The sequence below is a fragment of the Myotis myotis genome, unplaced genomic scaffold (genome assembly GCF_014108235.1).
Source record: "Myotis myotis isolate mMyoMyo1 unplaced genomic scaffold, mMyoMyo1.p scaffold_m19_p_5, whole genome shotgun sequence".
In the NCBI taxonomy this organism is placed as follows: domain Eukaryota; kingdom Metazoa; phylum Chordata; class Mammalia; order Chiroptera; family Vespertilionidae; genus Myotis; species Myotis myotis.
The window spans coordinates 99,363,888-99,379,540 of record NW_023416357.1 but is presented as its reverse complement, the minus strand read 5'-3'; the positions used below and the strand labels follow the sequence as shown (position 1 = coordinate 99,379,540).

Below are 15,653 nucleotides of genomic sequence, written 5' to 3'. Positions count from 1 at the left end.
TTCCTGGGCCACTCTGCCCTGCCCCCTGGGGTTGACCGAGGAGCCTCAGGCCTGATGCCAGGAGGGGGAGGGTCCTTCCAGGGCAACACCCGTCCTTCCCAGGAGCTCGCTTGGGGTCAGCAGGGTGCTGGCGGCCACACCATGGGATTCTGAAAAGGCTCCTTGCTTTGAAGCAGGAAGCCAAGGACTGCCACTTGGGGAGCAGAGGAGGTGGGGTTCCTTTGTGACAGCGTGAGGGCCACCTGTCTCCACCAGCTTGTTACCCAGCCCTGCCCAACACATCTGACTGAGGGAGAGGAGCCGCCCTTGCCTGCCCTGGTGCCGTGTATGCACTCATTCCCTGTGGCCTTTCCTTGGTTTCGCTGGAGCTGTGTGTGAGGACTCTCAAAGGAACAGCCAGCTGACTCAGGGGTGTGGCCGGGGTTGAGAAAGACAGAGGTCCCTGGAGCAGGGGAGCCCATCACCCCTTACCTCTGTCTCCACAGTGTTAACGTGAAAAACCTTTGAAACCTGTAAAGAATTTTTGTGAGTTTATTTGAGCCGAACTGTTGACTTATGCTGGGAAGCAGAACCTCAACAAATTGAGATAATGCTCCGGAAGATGGCAGGTTACATCTGTATTTATACAATGCAATCAAAGGAAAGGGGAGTAGTTGGGTTACATGAAATCCATTGGTGATAGACTAGAGATGCAGGAGAAAGCAAAGTGGGGGTGGGAGGGGGGATCCCTGGGATTGGATAGACACATACTTAGGTGGGTGCAGGAACAATTAACATGACTATGAAGGAATTTGTGGTGTCTGCCCTGGCACATTAGGTTGTGCCCCAAGGGGTCCAGAAAAAGGGAAGTTACAAGTGACCCAGACATTTCAAGGGTATGTTATTATAGATGAAAAGAGACAGATAGGCTCAGTTAAGGTAAAGGTTGACCTTGTCAGTGAAGATACTGGCCTAGGATGTAACTACCCACCATAACTGCTTTTAGTTAAAGTTTTATTTCAGACCATCCTTTGTGGTTACTTTAGGTCTGAGTCTAGCAGGCCTTCCCTGAGCTTGTCAGGTTCACATGTGGCCCCTTTTGTCCACAACAGGATCGCCTCCAGAAGCCCCCCTGGGATTTGGGCGTGGAGAGAACAGAGCAGGAAGCCAAGGACTGCTCCCTGTGGCCCAGAGACAGCCTCTGGGGCCAATTCTTCCTCCGAGGCCAGACCAAGGACTGCTCCCTGTGGCCCAGAGACAGCCTCTGGGGCCAATTCTTCCTCCGAGGCCAGACCTCCGGGGCCTCTGTGGAGGGGTCTCAGGGCACTGGTGTGGGAGATTGGGCAGGGCCTGGAAGGAGCTGGAAAGAGCCGGAAGGAAAGGTGCTGGGTGGCCCTCAGGGATGGCAGAGGCAGTTCTCCCAGCCCCTTCCCCTCCCCTCCCTTCAGTTCCTCCTCACACACAAGGCATTTCTGAGGAATGGGGATCCCCAGAAGGCACAATTTGAAACCTCTGACTTAAGAGTTTTCTGGAGCCCAGATTTTTCTGAGACAGACCCCTTTGAGAATCTGTTCAAAGCTGTGGCATTGCACTTGAATTCTGTTTCCATTGCCCACCCTTTGGTTCTGGAATTGAAACTGTTTTCTGGAGTCTTTCCTGATGCTGGAGTTTTATAAAGAGAATCCCAACAGCTGAGCTATGTGCCACCTTGGTAACTAACTGCCCAGCACAGGACTCCCAGCGTTCCAAGTTGGACCACCACCACCATGAGGTGGGGAGGAGCCTTGCACTGCCCTAACTAGACCATGTTAATCCCCAGCTCACAATCCTGGAGCTTCATGACTTCAGCTCTTTGTATGTTTATGTCACACATGTCCCTGCACCACCAAAGGTAGGTATTGGAATCTCAGACACTTTTCTGCCTCTTGCTCCATGTCATATGTTAGCTCTACAAATGCCCCAGCCAAAACGTGCCTCTCCTGGAATGGCACATTATGACTGTCAGACTCTGGGTTGCCAGAGACACCAAAATCTAACACAATCTGCTTCAGGCAAAAATGGGGATTTATTGGTCCAGATAATCGGGAACTCCAAGAATGACACTGGCTTCAGGTATAGCTGGATCTAGGGGCTCAAATATCCCCCTTCTCTCTTGGTTCGATTCTCCATGTTGGCTTCACTCTCCTCCTCCATGTGGCCCATACCCTGGAAGCTGGATAATCCCAATGGAGATTTTTCCCCCCAGGTCCCTGCAGAAGTTCCAGGGTGAGCTCTGAGCTCTGGTCAACTGGGACATAGGCCTGTCTCTGAACCATTCGCTGATGCCACCTGGACTTGGTGGTGGTGGTGGTGGGGGGATGCCAGCCAAGCCACAAGGATGGAAAATGGGGAAGAGGTAGTGCCCCAAAGCAACTTGATGGAGGCTTGTGGCCCTCGTAGAGCAGGAAGGAAATGCCAGTTAACCCCCAGGAGCAGCCTTCAACCCATGATAAATTAGTACTGGCTCGTAAACACACCAGCTTCCCCTTTCCTAGAGGCCCCAGCCGTGAGCCTGGCTGTCCAAGGTAGGGAACTGCTCACTAACGTACCACGTACAGGCTGCCTTCCCTTCTCCCCTCATCCAGGGGTTCCTGGGGTCACCTCCCAAATACTCTACTAGCCCACACATCCTTGTCTCAGGTTCTGCTGCTGGGAGGACCCAGCCTCAGATGGGGCAGATATTAAAAGAGGGGCTGGATGTCGGGCAAAGGTAACAAATACCCCCATGACACACTAAAAAAAAAATCCTTGGGGCCAGGTACTGAACGAGGGACCCTTCTGGCATGCCACAAGCCCTCTTCAGGTTCTGCCTCGAGCCCAAAGCCCAGCAAGCCCATGCACAGAACTGGCATTGCCAACTCAGCCAAGGACAGGCAGAGAAGCCCCTGCAGAGGCTGGCGCTTGGAGGACAAGGCCTTGCACAGCCCGTTGCCTCAGAGCCTTGGGGGTGCTCCCTGTAGATTCCCGGAGCCCTCTGCTCCTGACTCAGGGGTCTGGGGTGGGGCCCAGAAGTCTGCAATCCTAGAACATTCCTGGGGATACATTCTGACTGCAGCCAGGCTTGGGAACTGGCCTGAGGAATATGCCGAAATGATCCTAAGGTGCCCGGAAACTGGCTTGAGGTCGTGCCACTGTGTCCTACTCTTGATCATCAAAGCAGCGCAGGGCTGCTTCGTCCATAAAGAAAGCAAAATACAAAATGAACCTTCCAGGTGTTGGAACACAAGCTCCCTGGAGGAATGCAGCTTTGCTTACATTCCCAGGAGGAATGAAAACCAGCATCGCCTGGTTCCTCGAACAAGTGGCTGTCCCTAAGTTCCCGGACATGCTGAGAATGCCCTGCCGCCTTCCCTTTCTTCACTCCAACCTGGGGCACAGACTGGGCGAGGGGCCGTGAGGAGGTGGCACCTCCAGTGGCTTGGAGAACTGTGGGCTGCAGGTTCACTGGGTGCCTGATTGACATGCCGAAGGTCAATGGTTCTGTGGCTCTGGCCAGAGGACCGAACGCAGCAGCACCGAGGGGAACGTCCCAGGCTGGCACAGTGGCTCCCACTCATCTAGCCCCATCTTTAGGGGCCAGACAGACCCAGTGACCCACAGACATCCTTCCAGGGACTCGGAGGCTGAGAACTGGCCTATGACAGTTCTCTCTCTCTCTCTCTCTCTCTCTCTCTCTCTCTCTCTCTTTAAATGTTTTTATTGATTTCAGAGAGAGGAAAGGAGAGGGAGAGGGAGAGAGAAACATCAATGATGAGAGATAATCATTGATAGGCTGCACTCCCCCTACTGGGGATTGAGCCCACAGCCCGGGCATGCGCCCTGACTAGGAATCAACTGTGATCTCCTGGGTTCATGGTGGTAGCTCAACCACTGAGCCACACCAGCCATTCTGAATTCCTCTTTTTGAAAGTGAAACAGACCCGCTTTATAGTAACTCGATCACAGTAATGGGCTCCTTTCCCATCTCTTAGCAGCTCCTCTCATTAAGGGGTGGAGTCCGTCTTCTTTCCCCTGAAATCCAGGCCTGGGGACTTTAGAATTTATCTGATAGAATTTGGTGGAAACGAGGCCACACCACTTCTGAGCCGAGGTTTCAAAAGGCCTCCCATGCTTCTCTTCTGCAATCCCTGTCACCCTCCACATTCCCCAGCCGAGGCCAGCCTCCTGGAGGGCGAGACACCACCTGGAACGTGACTCCCTCAGCTCCGGCCTCCCAGCCCAGCCCCCGCTCTCACAGGTGAGCCCTGGGTAAGTCACTGCCCCTGGCCCAGATCAACAGAAGCACCCAGGTGACCCAGGATCATGAGAGATGATTATTTTTCACAATAAGCAGTAACTGGTTGTTGAACTGGTTAGGCTGCACTAGAGAACTACTAGTTACACCATGTCTCAGGCTGCTAGGATAAGTACCACAGACTGGGTGGCTTACAAAGCACAGACACTTATTTCTCACAGATCTGAGGCTGGCAGTCCAGGATCAAGGTGCTGGCACATTTGGTTCCTGGCAGGCTGGCTTTAGACGCTGCCATCTCACTTGTGTGAGCAGGTGGGGAGGGTGCTCTCTGGTCTCTTCCTTTTGTCATGGGTGCCACTCCCATTGAAAAGAGGTTTTAGGGGTGAAATAGGCAGGTTTAGAAAATTCTAGGAATTAAGGGTCCATGAAAAAAGCACAGGGCTACAGAGCTGCAAAGGGTACATTTCCATAGAATAAGGGAGTTGGGAGCTGCAGAAGGTACATTTCCATAGAATAAGGGAGCTGGGAGCTGCAGAAAGTGTACATTTCCATAGAATAAGGGAGCTGGGAGCTGCAGAAAGTGTACATTTACAGAATAAAGGGAAGGAAGCCCCTCATTCAGAGAGGGAAGAGGAAAGCCCAAAGGGAACAGGAAAACAATAGAGGAGGAGGAGGGAACCTCGGGTACCTCACATGAGGTTTGAGCTCTGAAGTTGCTATAGTGACCTAATCAGAAGGGATATCAAGGCACAAAAAAACTGCAGCCTTTATAAAACGTTGGAAAGAAAGGGAATTAGTTGTACTCTTTCCCTCTCTCCACGTGGGAGTCTGTGCTTGTTTCTCAATAAATTTCCACCTGTTACTATACCACCTTTCGTCCATGGACCGGACAAGAATCCAGGAACCATCTTGCCCAGAGGAACACCATGAGTTCCAGTTCAATTTTCCCATTTCACCAGCAGGAGGGCACCACCCTCACCAGCCCACCTAAACCAAAGGCCCCACCTCCTAATGCCACCACACTGGGGTTAGGCCTTCAACGTAGAAATTGGGGGATGATGACACAAACACGCAGTCCATCACGTGCATGGGTTTACCTGAAGACTTCCTGAAAGCTGTCTCCATCTCCCCTCCCAGAACAACTGCTAAGCACATATTCATGGGACGGGGTAGGGGGTAACCTGCCAGGTACTGAAGACCCTTACAAACTCTTGACACTCACAAGGCTGGGGGTCACAGGTGAGGGGAGCTGGCTGCTGGGGCTGCGATGAGTGGAGGGCCAGATGGGGCTGTACAGTCTCAGCTCTGGCCAGCTGTTGCCTCATGAGGGCATCAGCCTGGCTACTACCTCTCTGACTTTTAAACACTGGTAATTAATTTAAATTCTATTAAAATACAATGTGCACTAAACCTTTTCCGTTTGAAGTGTGGTCAGGGGCAGCCTCAGCACCACCCGGGAGCTTGTTAGACATAGACACTCAGCCCTGGGCCAGAATCTGCATTTTAATAAGGTCTCCAGGTGACTCAGGTGCACATGAAATAAACAGATACCTCAGGGAGCCAGAGGTGCTGGGGGCTGCCTGCTCAGGGCTCCGGTAAAGGAGCCCTGTCTATTAAGACCCAGGAGCACTCTCAAGTCCATGATTCAGAATTCAGCCACTGCCTTAGGGCTCCTTTAATTATGTAAATTTACTCAAGAGGTATAAAAACCCTCTGGATGGTAGGATGACAAAATAGAAAGCCTGTAAACATGATTTCATCCCCCGTCCATTCTAAGGAGTTTCCTGTGATAGGAAACTGAATTCTAGTTGGCAAATGCCGTGATGAGGTCTATAAAAAAGGTCCCGTGACATGGCCGTTGTCTCTTTAATCCACCCCAGTGCAAGGGGGCCGGCCGGCACCCCCCACTAGGTCACGGAGAGTTCCATTCGCTGGTGGCCGGCCCCAGGAGGCTGGAGGCTCTTTGGCGGAGGCCCTGGGGGACGGGCCTCATGGCAGCAGACACAGGCAGGCGGGGAAGGAGCAGTGTCTCGGGAACACTGTGTTGCTCAGGTTGCTCCTGCCATGGCAGACATCCAGGCAAGATGGCCGAGGGCCAGGTGAGGGGCTGAGGCATACCTGCTATCAGAAGCTTGGCTTGGCCCTGGGGCTGAGGCCACCCAGAGTCAGTGGCCTTGGACTATCCCTTGCAGAAGCCAGACAGCGTCAAAATGAGCCTCCAAACAGGCCATGGTGGGCAGCTGGGTCGTTCAGTCCTTGAAGGGGTTGCAGGTCTCACCCGGCTGCTCCTTCTCGGCAGCCGAGAGCTCCCCGTTCATCTCTTGCAGCGGGTGGTAGACATAGGACCCATCCAGGTGCCGGCTCCGCTCTGCCCTCGAACCGAGGAGCAAGGACACATTCGCCACTATGCTGATCAGCAGAAGGAAAACCAGGGCCAGGGTGAGGGCCAGACAGGTGGTCCTGAGGACAGGAGAGAAATCCTGAGTGGGGCCTGTGGGGCCGACTCAGGGCTGTGGGAGTGTTGGAGGGATGTTCCTCCCTCCTACTTCGCTCTTCCACAGGGGCACTGGGTCGGGCCTGCAGGGACCACACAGGGACTGTCAAGGAGCAAATGGGCCTGTGCGGCTGAGGCCCATCCAGACACATGTTCAGGGGGCAGTGCGGATAGATGCTATGCAGGATCTATCTGATATATCAAGAGAAACTATTAACAAAAGGGGTTTTACATGAATGTTACTGATTTTCAGATGTTAATCTTTTAAAAATGCTAAACTGTGAAGATCAACTCAAACGACTTAATCCAGCCTGGGAGGCATCAGTTTGCATCCTGTGCTTCATGGGATGCCTCGGACCAGAGGCTGGACTCTGCTCCAGGTCCTCAGAGCAGACGGAGCAGGGAGAACCCCTTCCTCATGGCAGGGAGGGCGGGCACAGGGCACAGTATTTAACCATCTTTTCTTCTTCTTATGAATCTTCAGCTGCAGCTCTCAAGGTGAAAGTGAACACTGGTAGACTGCTGGGTGCAGGACCTGCAGCCATGCCCCTCAGCCCCCAGGGCTCCCCATGGTTGCCAATGGGTTCTAGGTGTGTTTGGGGGAAGGGGCCCTCAGGAGCCTGAGCTTTAGGCCAGGGCTGGAGCTCCTGTCCCTGCTCTGGTGCGTTTTGAAAGCACATTTTCAGTTTTCTCCAGGCCTCACCACACCCAAACACGCTGGGTCAGGATCCCAGGAGGGACATGGCTTCCGCATTACCGATGAGCTCCCAGGGCTGCCTCTGAAACGATGCTGGGGAGCTCTTCCTTCGTACCCACACCTGGTTTCCCGGAGGGGGCTGAGTGGGGCGGGTCAGGCCGGCACCCAGGCTGGGGGCCATGGGAGGTGAGAACCTGGAATGCAGATGCTCAGGCTCCTCCCAGACGGATAAGGCAAAAACTCTGGGCGTGGATACACCCTCTTCCCTGAGGTCAGGCTTGAAAGCAAAGCCTCAACACAAGGCCTGAGCGCACACAGGTGCCCGAGGAATAATTCAAGTTCCGTGGGGCCTGGTGCTTCTGGACCAGGAGCTGAGAACAAGCCGTGTCACAACCACCAACAGTAAGCCCAGGCCTGGCCCCCTCCACTCCCACTGGGGTGCTGACCAGGGTCCTTCTCACCAGATCCCTTTGAGCATCCACTGTGGCTCTCCCTGTGCTCGCGTTGGAGGACTATCACTTGGGTGTCCAGCTGCCACCTGCTGGCCTTGCCCTGTCCCTCAGAGGCAGAGGGAGGGGTCTCCTCCCACCCTTGCCCCAGGTCCCAGCAAAGCACCTACCCAGTGAGGAGGGAGAATTCTCTTGTCTGCAGGCTGACCTGGGATGGCTGGAGACACTGCTTCACTGTAAGACACCAGGGTGAGGCTAAGGGTCCAGGAAGGTGTGGGTCCGCCCTTTCCTGCCCCCAGGGTGGGCGGGTGGGGTCAGGAGGGGCCGTACCTTGGGAGAGAATGCTGCTCAGGTTGGGAGCCTGGGTGAGGTTGCAGTTACCAGTCTGGGGATCACAGGGACACTGGTGCTCACACTCACAAGGTCTCTGGCAGCCTGGCCCGTGCCAGCCGAGGGGACACTCTGCAGTGAGGCGGCAGGAAGATGGAAGTGGAGGTGCCAGCGGCAGGGCCTCTCCCTGAACCGACAGGATAGGCCCAAGGTGTGCAGAGAGCCCGGCTAAAGGAGCGGTGTAGCCGCTACACACACATTCCCAGGGTGGTGCTCCCTCCTGGCTGACTCAGGGGCCCATCTAGCTTACCCTGAACACAGCTGTCTCCAGTGAAGCCAGGGGGACAGGTGCAGGTCCCCCGAACTGGGTCACAGGCAGCTCCATTCTGGCACTGACACTTCTTGGCACAATCCTCTCCAAAGGAGCCATTGCTGCAAGCTAGGATGGGGAAAGGGGAGTCTTTGCAAAAGCTGGCCCTGTCCCTCCCAGATGGGCCCACAGGTGGCAGATGGACCTCAGTCACCCGAGTGGCCTTTAGATTCACATATTCTCCCTGAAACTGTGTCCTCACGGAGCTTTGAGTCTAGGAGGGCAGGTGGCCAGCAAGCTAGGAAGCAAACGTCAAAGGGCAAGCGAGGACAAACACCGCAGGGATGTGACCTCTTGGCAGCAGCAAACCACGGAGGGGGTGGTGGTGGGAGGTCCCTGGGGACACGATGTTAGGCTGAGACTTAGAGAGGAGCAGCGGGCACAGTGAGCAGGGAGGGGCCGGAGCACCCAGGGCCTGGCCAGTCACACTGAGCAGTTCGGGTTTTCCGCTAAGTGTGAAAGAAAACCACCGGCGGGTTTAAGCTGTAGATAGTTGTAGTGGGTTGAACTGTGTCCCCCCCCCCCCCCCAAAAGATACGCTTTAATACATAGAACTTGTAAACGGAACTTATTGGAAATAGGGTCTCTGCAGATACACTTAAGTTAAGGATCTTGAGATCATTTTAGATTTAGGGTGACCCCTAAATCCAGTGACCAGGGGTCCTTGGTAAGATAACAGAGAGGGAGACTGAACACACAGGGAGGCCATGTGAAGATGGAGGCAGAGATTGGAGCGATGAAGCCACAAGCCAAGGAATGCTAGAAGCCACCAGGAGCTGCAAGAGATCGGATCCTCCACTAGACCTTTCAGGGGAAGCATGCCTCTGAGGGCACCTTGATTTTGGAGTTCTGGCCTCTGGAAGTGTGAGAATATATTTCTATTGTTTTAAGCTGCCCAGTTTGTAGCATTTATTGCAGCAGCTCCTGCACAACAATGCAGTGATTTACACGTGAGGCGAGAGCAAGAGGCAAGCGACGTGCAGACCGACCGAGAGGTGAGGATGAAGGCAGTTGCCACTCTCACCCTCTCCCCATGTGCCGGGGGCTGGGGCGGGGCCGGCCTGTGGCTTTTACCTTCACTGCAGTTGGACCCTGTCCATCCAGCTTCGCAGCGACAGCCAGCTGCCAAGACAAGACCGAGAAGGTCAGGTGAGGGCCCAGGCAGAACTGGGCAGGGAGACCTGGGAGCCCGGGTGAGAGCTGCCTCCCCAGAGCCTCCACTCACTCTCTGTGCAGAGCCCATGCTGGCTGCAGTTGGAGGGGCCACAGTCCAGCTCGTCGCAGGCGACGCCCCGCCAGAAGTGCCCCGTGCACTGGCAGTGACCCTCCACACAGGTTCCGTGGCCACTGCAGTCAGGCGGCTGGCAGCGGGGCTTGTGCACGCACACCACAGTGGACACACTTCGGGGACAGCGCCACATGTTGTTATCCTGGCTGCAAGGGGACACAGTGTTTGAAGAGGCTGGGGTACTGACCATCCCCAGCCGAACCCTCCAACCCCCTACTGCAGCCTACGAGTGCTGCCTTTCTCCACTGTCCCATCTCCAAACTTACATAGGTTCCCAACCCCCACAGTCCCTCTCACCCCAGGGCCTTTGCACATGCTGTTCTCTTACCCAGAAGGCTCTTCCACCCTCCCCACCCCCATCTACCCACCTCTTCTTCCTTTAGATCTTAGCTCATGCTTCATTATCCTCAGAGAGGTTTTTCCTGACTAATCAACCCACTTTCACCAGCTTAGGTAGTATTGGTATACTATGTGTACTTCCTGTACGGAGTGAGGCAGGGATCTCAGCTCCTCCTGCTCACTGCTCCTCCCAGGGCCTGGCACATAGCCGGTGCTCAGTACTTGTTGAATGAGACAGGGACAGGCCTGGACTTAGACCTCAAGAAGGGGACTCTGGTGTGTTTACCAGTGATCTGACGGGTAACTGGCCAAGGTCCCATTGAGCACGAAGGTAGCAGAGCCCCCTCCATCCAGGTTGATGGCGTTGACCACATCCTGTTTCAGCAGGAACTCCGCCATCTCCCACAGGTTAATGCTGCAACACAAGAGCAGCACCGCTAACAGTGTCCACCACCATTTCGGTTCAATTCTTCTTACTTCCCGTGGTAGATGGTATCATGTCCATGGTGGCAGGCAAATTTCTAAATGGCCCCCCAAAGACGCCCATCCTAATCTCAGAAGCTGCGAATATAATGAGAGATCTCGCTCCCAAGATTGTTACACTACTTGGCATAGCTGTCAACAAATGGGAACCCTGTCCTGGATTATCTGAGTGGGCCCAATGGAGTCACAAGAGCCTTTAAAAGCAGACCCCTGGCTGGAGGCTCAGCTGGTTGGAGCATTGTCCCATATGCCAAAAGGTTGTGGGTTCGATTCCCTGTCAGGGCACATGCCTAGGTTGCAGGTTTGCTCCCTGGTTTGGGTGTGTGTGGGAGGCAACAGATCAATGTTTCTCTCTTACACTGATGTTTCTCTTTCTCTCTCTCTCTCCCTCTTCCTGTCTCTCTAAAAATCAATTGGTGAGGATTAAAAAAAATGCAGTGGTGGAAGAGGAAGTGAGAGATTGGAAATATAAGGGGATAAGAGGGATTTGACACATCTCTGCTGGCTTGAAGATGGGGAGGGTACACACGAGGCGAAATGTGGGCAGCTGTAGGAGCCGAGGCCCCAGGTGGCAGCCGACAACTGCAGGGAACTGCATTCTGCCAACAACTTAAATCAGCTGGGAAGAGGGTTCTTCCCCAGAAGCTCCAGATTAAGTGCCCTGCCTGGCCAACAGCTTGACTCTTGTCTGCGGAATGTCCTGAACACAGAGCCCAGTGAGCCCTCTGGACTCCTGACCTACAAAACTATGATGAACAAATGGGTGCTCATTTCTTACGTAGCAACAGCACAATAATACACTCTCTTTACAGAGCACGAAACGGTGGCCCAGAGGGGCTGAGTGACTTGCCTACGGCCACAGAGCTGGCAGATAGCTGAGCTTGGACTGGAATCGGGGTCTTCCCCCTGCTAACTTTGTGATCATTTCCTTTCACCCCAACTGAGACTCAGGAGGGGGGAGATGTAAACTGGGGAGCCTGAGAGGAAGTGTGTGGAGGATGATGAGCTCTTGGAAGTGGTACAGACCACGGGAAGGCAGGGGACAGATGGGTATGAGCATCCCCAGGTGACAGCTGGTCAGAGGGCAGCCATTGGTGGGTGCAAGCTCCTCAAAGGGGACTTAACCCAAGACCCTGAGGCTCTGGTTCCTGGCACTCACCCCCGCTGCTCCGTCTGCCCGTCCACATGGAAGAGCACCAGCTGCCCCTTCCGGTCATGGCCCACAGCCGTCCTGGCCGATACCACATTCACAAATTTGCTGAAGGAACCTGAAAGAGAAGCGGCTGGGCTGATCACGGGCCCTTTGGGAGGCCTCTGGGCTCTGTCTGCCACTTCCTGCCAGTCCATGCCATCCAGTGTTTCCCTGCCTCCCCCTGCCCATTGCAGTCAGTCTCACATAGGAGCCAAAGGACTTTTAAGTGTACATCAAGTCATGTCAGCCTCCAGCCGAAAAGCTCTTATGGCTTCCACTGTTCTTAGAGCAATATCCAAACACCTTCCCAAGGCCCAGCATGACCATCCTGGCCTGCTCTCCTACTGCATCTCCCGGGGCTTCCCTCTCATCACCCTGCAGCCACTTTCTGCTCCCTCTGCTGGACTGCGCTTCTGCTCAGCTCTTCCCACAGCTTGCTCCTCCTGATCTACGCCACCTCCGTGAGGCCATCCCTGACTGCTCGGTCTAAAATAGCTCATTTCCACATCAGAGCCATGGTGTCCCTTTCCTGGCCCAGCATTCCACACTCCAGTGGTTTTCAAACTTGAGTGTCCATCAGAATAACCCAGGGGCCTTGGTAAAGCACAAGCTTGGGCCTCACCCCCAGGGATTCTGATCCTGTAGGTTTGAAGGAGGCCTGAAGTTCTGCATTTAAAACAAGTTCCTGGGCCCAACCAGTGTGGCTCTGTGGTTGAGCATTAACCTATGAACCAGGAGGTCACAGTTCCATTCACCAGTCAGTGCACATGTTCGGGTTGCAGGCTCAATCCCCATAAGGGGGCGTGCAGGAGGCAGCTGATCAATGATTCTCTCTCATCATTGATGTTTCTATCTCTCTCTCCCTCTCCTTTCCTCTCTGAAATCAATAAAGATATATCAAAAATAAATAAATAACATAAGCTCCTGGGTGACACAGATGCTGCTGGTCCACAAACATTTTAGCAGCACTTCTCCATTTTTTGTCCGTAGTTCCTTTCCTCCACCTATCCCCGTTCTTCCAACTTTATTTTTCTCTTAGCATTTACCAATTCTTTTTAGCAAATGATGTATCTATTTTCTCTCTCATATATTGAGCAGGCACCTTATCTGTCTTAATCCCTGACCCCCAGAACCTAGAGTAGTAGATTGAAAGACTTCCCCCACGACCCCTCTGGTCCTGGTTCTCAGGGGCACTGTGGCCACCCCCACCCCACCTGTCTCCTGTGTCTCATCGCACTCAGTCGCCTGGCTCTCATTGATGTAGATGCTTCCATTTCGAATCAGCCACACGACCCCACTCAGCAGCTGCACAAATGGATTCTCAGTGTCCAGCACCTCCTCTTCAGACAGGTACCTGGACACAGGGAAGGTGTGCGGTTCACTTACCAGCAGGGGCAGCTGTGGGTAGTGGGGCTCCTTTCCCACCCCACCCCCAACAGCCTGACTGCCTGATTTCTCCTCCAGCCTCAGGAGCCTGCCTGGTTCTAATCCCAAAAGCAGCCTTATAAACAGTCTACACAAGTGGTTCTCAACCTTCCTAATACAGTTTAACCCTTTAACACAGTTCTTCATGTTGTGGTGACCCCCAACCACAAAATTATTTTCGTTGCTACTTCTTAACTGTAATTTTGCTACTGTTATGAATCGTAATGTAAATATCTGATATGCAGGGTGTATTTTCATTGTTATAAATTGAACATAGTTAAAGCATAGTGATTAATCACAAAAACAATATGCAATTATGTATGTGTTTAGGCGACCCCTGTGAAAGGGTCATTCGACCCCCAAAGGGGTCGCGACCCACAGGTTGAGAACCACTGGTCTACACAGTCCGTCGTCCTGGCCAACCTACCACCGGATGCCTGTACAGCTCTTAACTGACCTCCTTGCTTCCACTATGGCCCTCTAGTCTTGTCTCAAAGTCAGTCCTGCCATCCTCTGATACTCTGCTCCTTTCTTCCGTCCCTCATACACACCAAGCCCCTCTGCCCCTCTGTGCCTTAGCGTTTGCTGTTCCTTCTGACTGCAATGCTCTTCCTCCAGGTCTGACCCTGGCTGACGTGTGATTCATCTTCAGGCCTCCACGCAACGGTCACCTTCGCCAACAAGCCTTCCCTGATCTCCCTCCCTAAAATCAACACTCTATTTACAACCGGTTTACCAGGTTCACTGCTTCACTGCACATACACAATCTGAATTCATCTTAATGATCTCCCTGGCTTTTATTTTTCCTAGTAATGGGAGAGGTCCGTGAAGGCAAAGGCTGTGTGTACTCGTTCACTGCTCCATGTGTCCCCAGTACACAGCACACTGCCTATACAAACAAGCGCTCCGTGACAGTAGATGACAGCTAAGCCCTGCAAGGAGGGTATTCCTCACCCCCTTCTGCAGACGAGGAAACGGAGGCTCAGCTTGATTAGGTTGAGCTGAACATGGCAGTACGGACACAACCCCAACCTCAGGCCCTCTACCCACGGCAGTCACGGGGTTTCCTGCCCCCTCACCCGGTGACCAGGGTCCCGTCGCGGCGGATCCCGAACTGCGCGTTCTGCAGGCCCCCGGAGCTGCTCACCCGCCGCCCGTCGCTCACCACGTTCCCCAGGCACTCGCCGGTGGCCATGCGGAAGAAGCCGCCGTTCTGGGCGACGCTGCAGCCGGCCGGCCGCGCCGTCTCTTCCACGGTGGCGCGGCGCCTCGACGCGCAGCCGCCGGGCCCGCCGGGCTCCAGCACCGAGAAGGTGCGCAGGGGCTCGGCAGCCCGCGTCAGGTGGCCGGGCACCGCGCGGCCGGCGAAATGCGAAACGAAGGTGCGCACCGCGGGGCGGCGGGCGCCGGGGGTCGCGGGGGAGGGCGGCCAGCTCTCGTGCTCGCGGCTGCCGACACGCACCCTCGCGCAGTCCCGGGCGGAGCGCGCGCGCGCGCGGGGGTAGGGCAGCAGCAAGTCGTCGTCCAGGGAGGGCCTGCGGGGTAGCGCGGGGGGGGGGGGGGCGGGTGAGCTTGCAGGGTTGTGGCCCGGGGGGGGGTCCCCCCAACCCGGCTCACCGCGTCTCTCCCACGGTCTCCGGGAGCTGTACTCACCCCCAACCCAAGCCGCCGGACGCGTCCCAGAGGAAGCTGAGCAGCGTGAGGAAGAGGAGCCAGCGACCCATGGAGGCCGCCATGTTGGACGCGGGCCTCCGGTCACGTGGGCTCCACCCACGTGACTCTCGGGCTCTGGAGGCTGCTGTCAGCGCGGACCGAATCAGCACCTTCCCTCCTAGGGGTGTGGCGGGGTCTGGTCCGGTAATTTACTGAGCTTCGCAAGGGACGTGGCGTTGGGGTGGTGGCCGGAACTTTTAATGTTGATGTAATTTCAACCCTATAGAGATTGCAAGGTCAATAGAAAGAACTTTGTTATAACTTTTACTTATCTTTACCAGTTCATGTTTGACCCTTTTGCTTCAGTATTTGTACTTTATTCATATGCATTTTTTTTCTGGACCATTTGCAGCCAAGTTGCAGACGTCGTGGTCCTTCCCCTCAGTAATTCACTATGTACCTTCTACCAACAAGGACATTTTTTAAAACTTTGTTTACTTTCCATCACCATTTATGCCCTCTGTGTCTTCCTTCTTACATCACCACAGGCCAATAAAATCAGGACATTTCATATTGGTAGAGTTCTATGAACTAATCCACAGTTCACATTCGAATGTTGCTAGCTGTCCCTATAATGTCCCATTAAAAAAGACCCAAGAGGCCCCAAATGGAGTCACTTGT

At 54.4% G+C, this 15,653-nt stretch overlaps 1 protein-coding gene across 4 annotated transcripts; it reads right to left on the bottom strand.

Annotated features, from left to right (window-relative positions):
• Window positions 1-5,737: 5,737 nt before the first annotated feature.
• Window positions 5,738-15,108, bottom strand: NAGPA (N-acetylglucosamine-1-phosphodiester alpha-N-acetylglucosaminidase). 4 transcript variants are annotated; one of them, XM_036309873.1, is made up of 11 exons: window positions 14,973-15,107; window positions 14,399-14,854; window positions 13,109-13,248; window positions 11,862-11,970; window positions 10,506-10,634; window positions 9,818-10,026; window positions 9,667-9,714; window positions 8,533-8,661; window positions 8,223-8,354; window positions 8,063-8,126; window positions 5,738-6,712 (listed from the first exon to the last, which is right to left on the bottom strand). In XM_036309873.1, the coding sequence occupies exons 1-11, from the start codon at window positions 15,053-15,055 to the stop codon at window positions 6,502-6,504; spliced, it is 1,710 nt and encodes a 569-aa protein (XP_036165766.1). In that variant the 5' UTR covers window positions 15,056-15,107; the 3' UTR covers window positions 5,738-6,501. The 4 variants fall into 4 exon arrangements, 3 of the variants coding, with proteins under 3 accessions (XP_036165766.1, XP_036165767.1, XP_036165769.1); XM_036309874.1 differs by having other exon boundaries at window positions 5,738-6,661; XM_036309876.1 differs by having other exon boundaries at window positions 6,569-6,938.
• Between the last annotated feature and the right edge of the window lie 545 nt (window positions 15,109-15,653).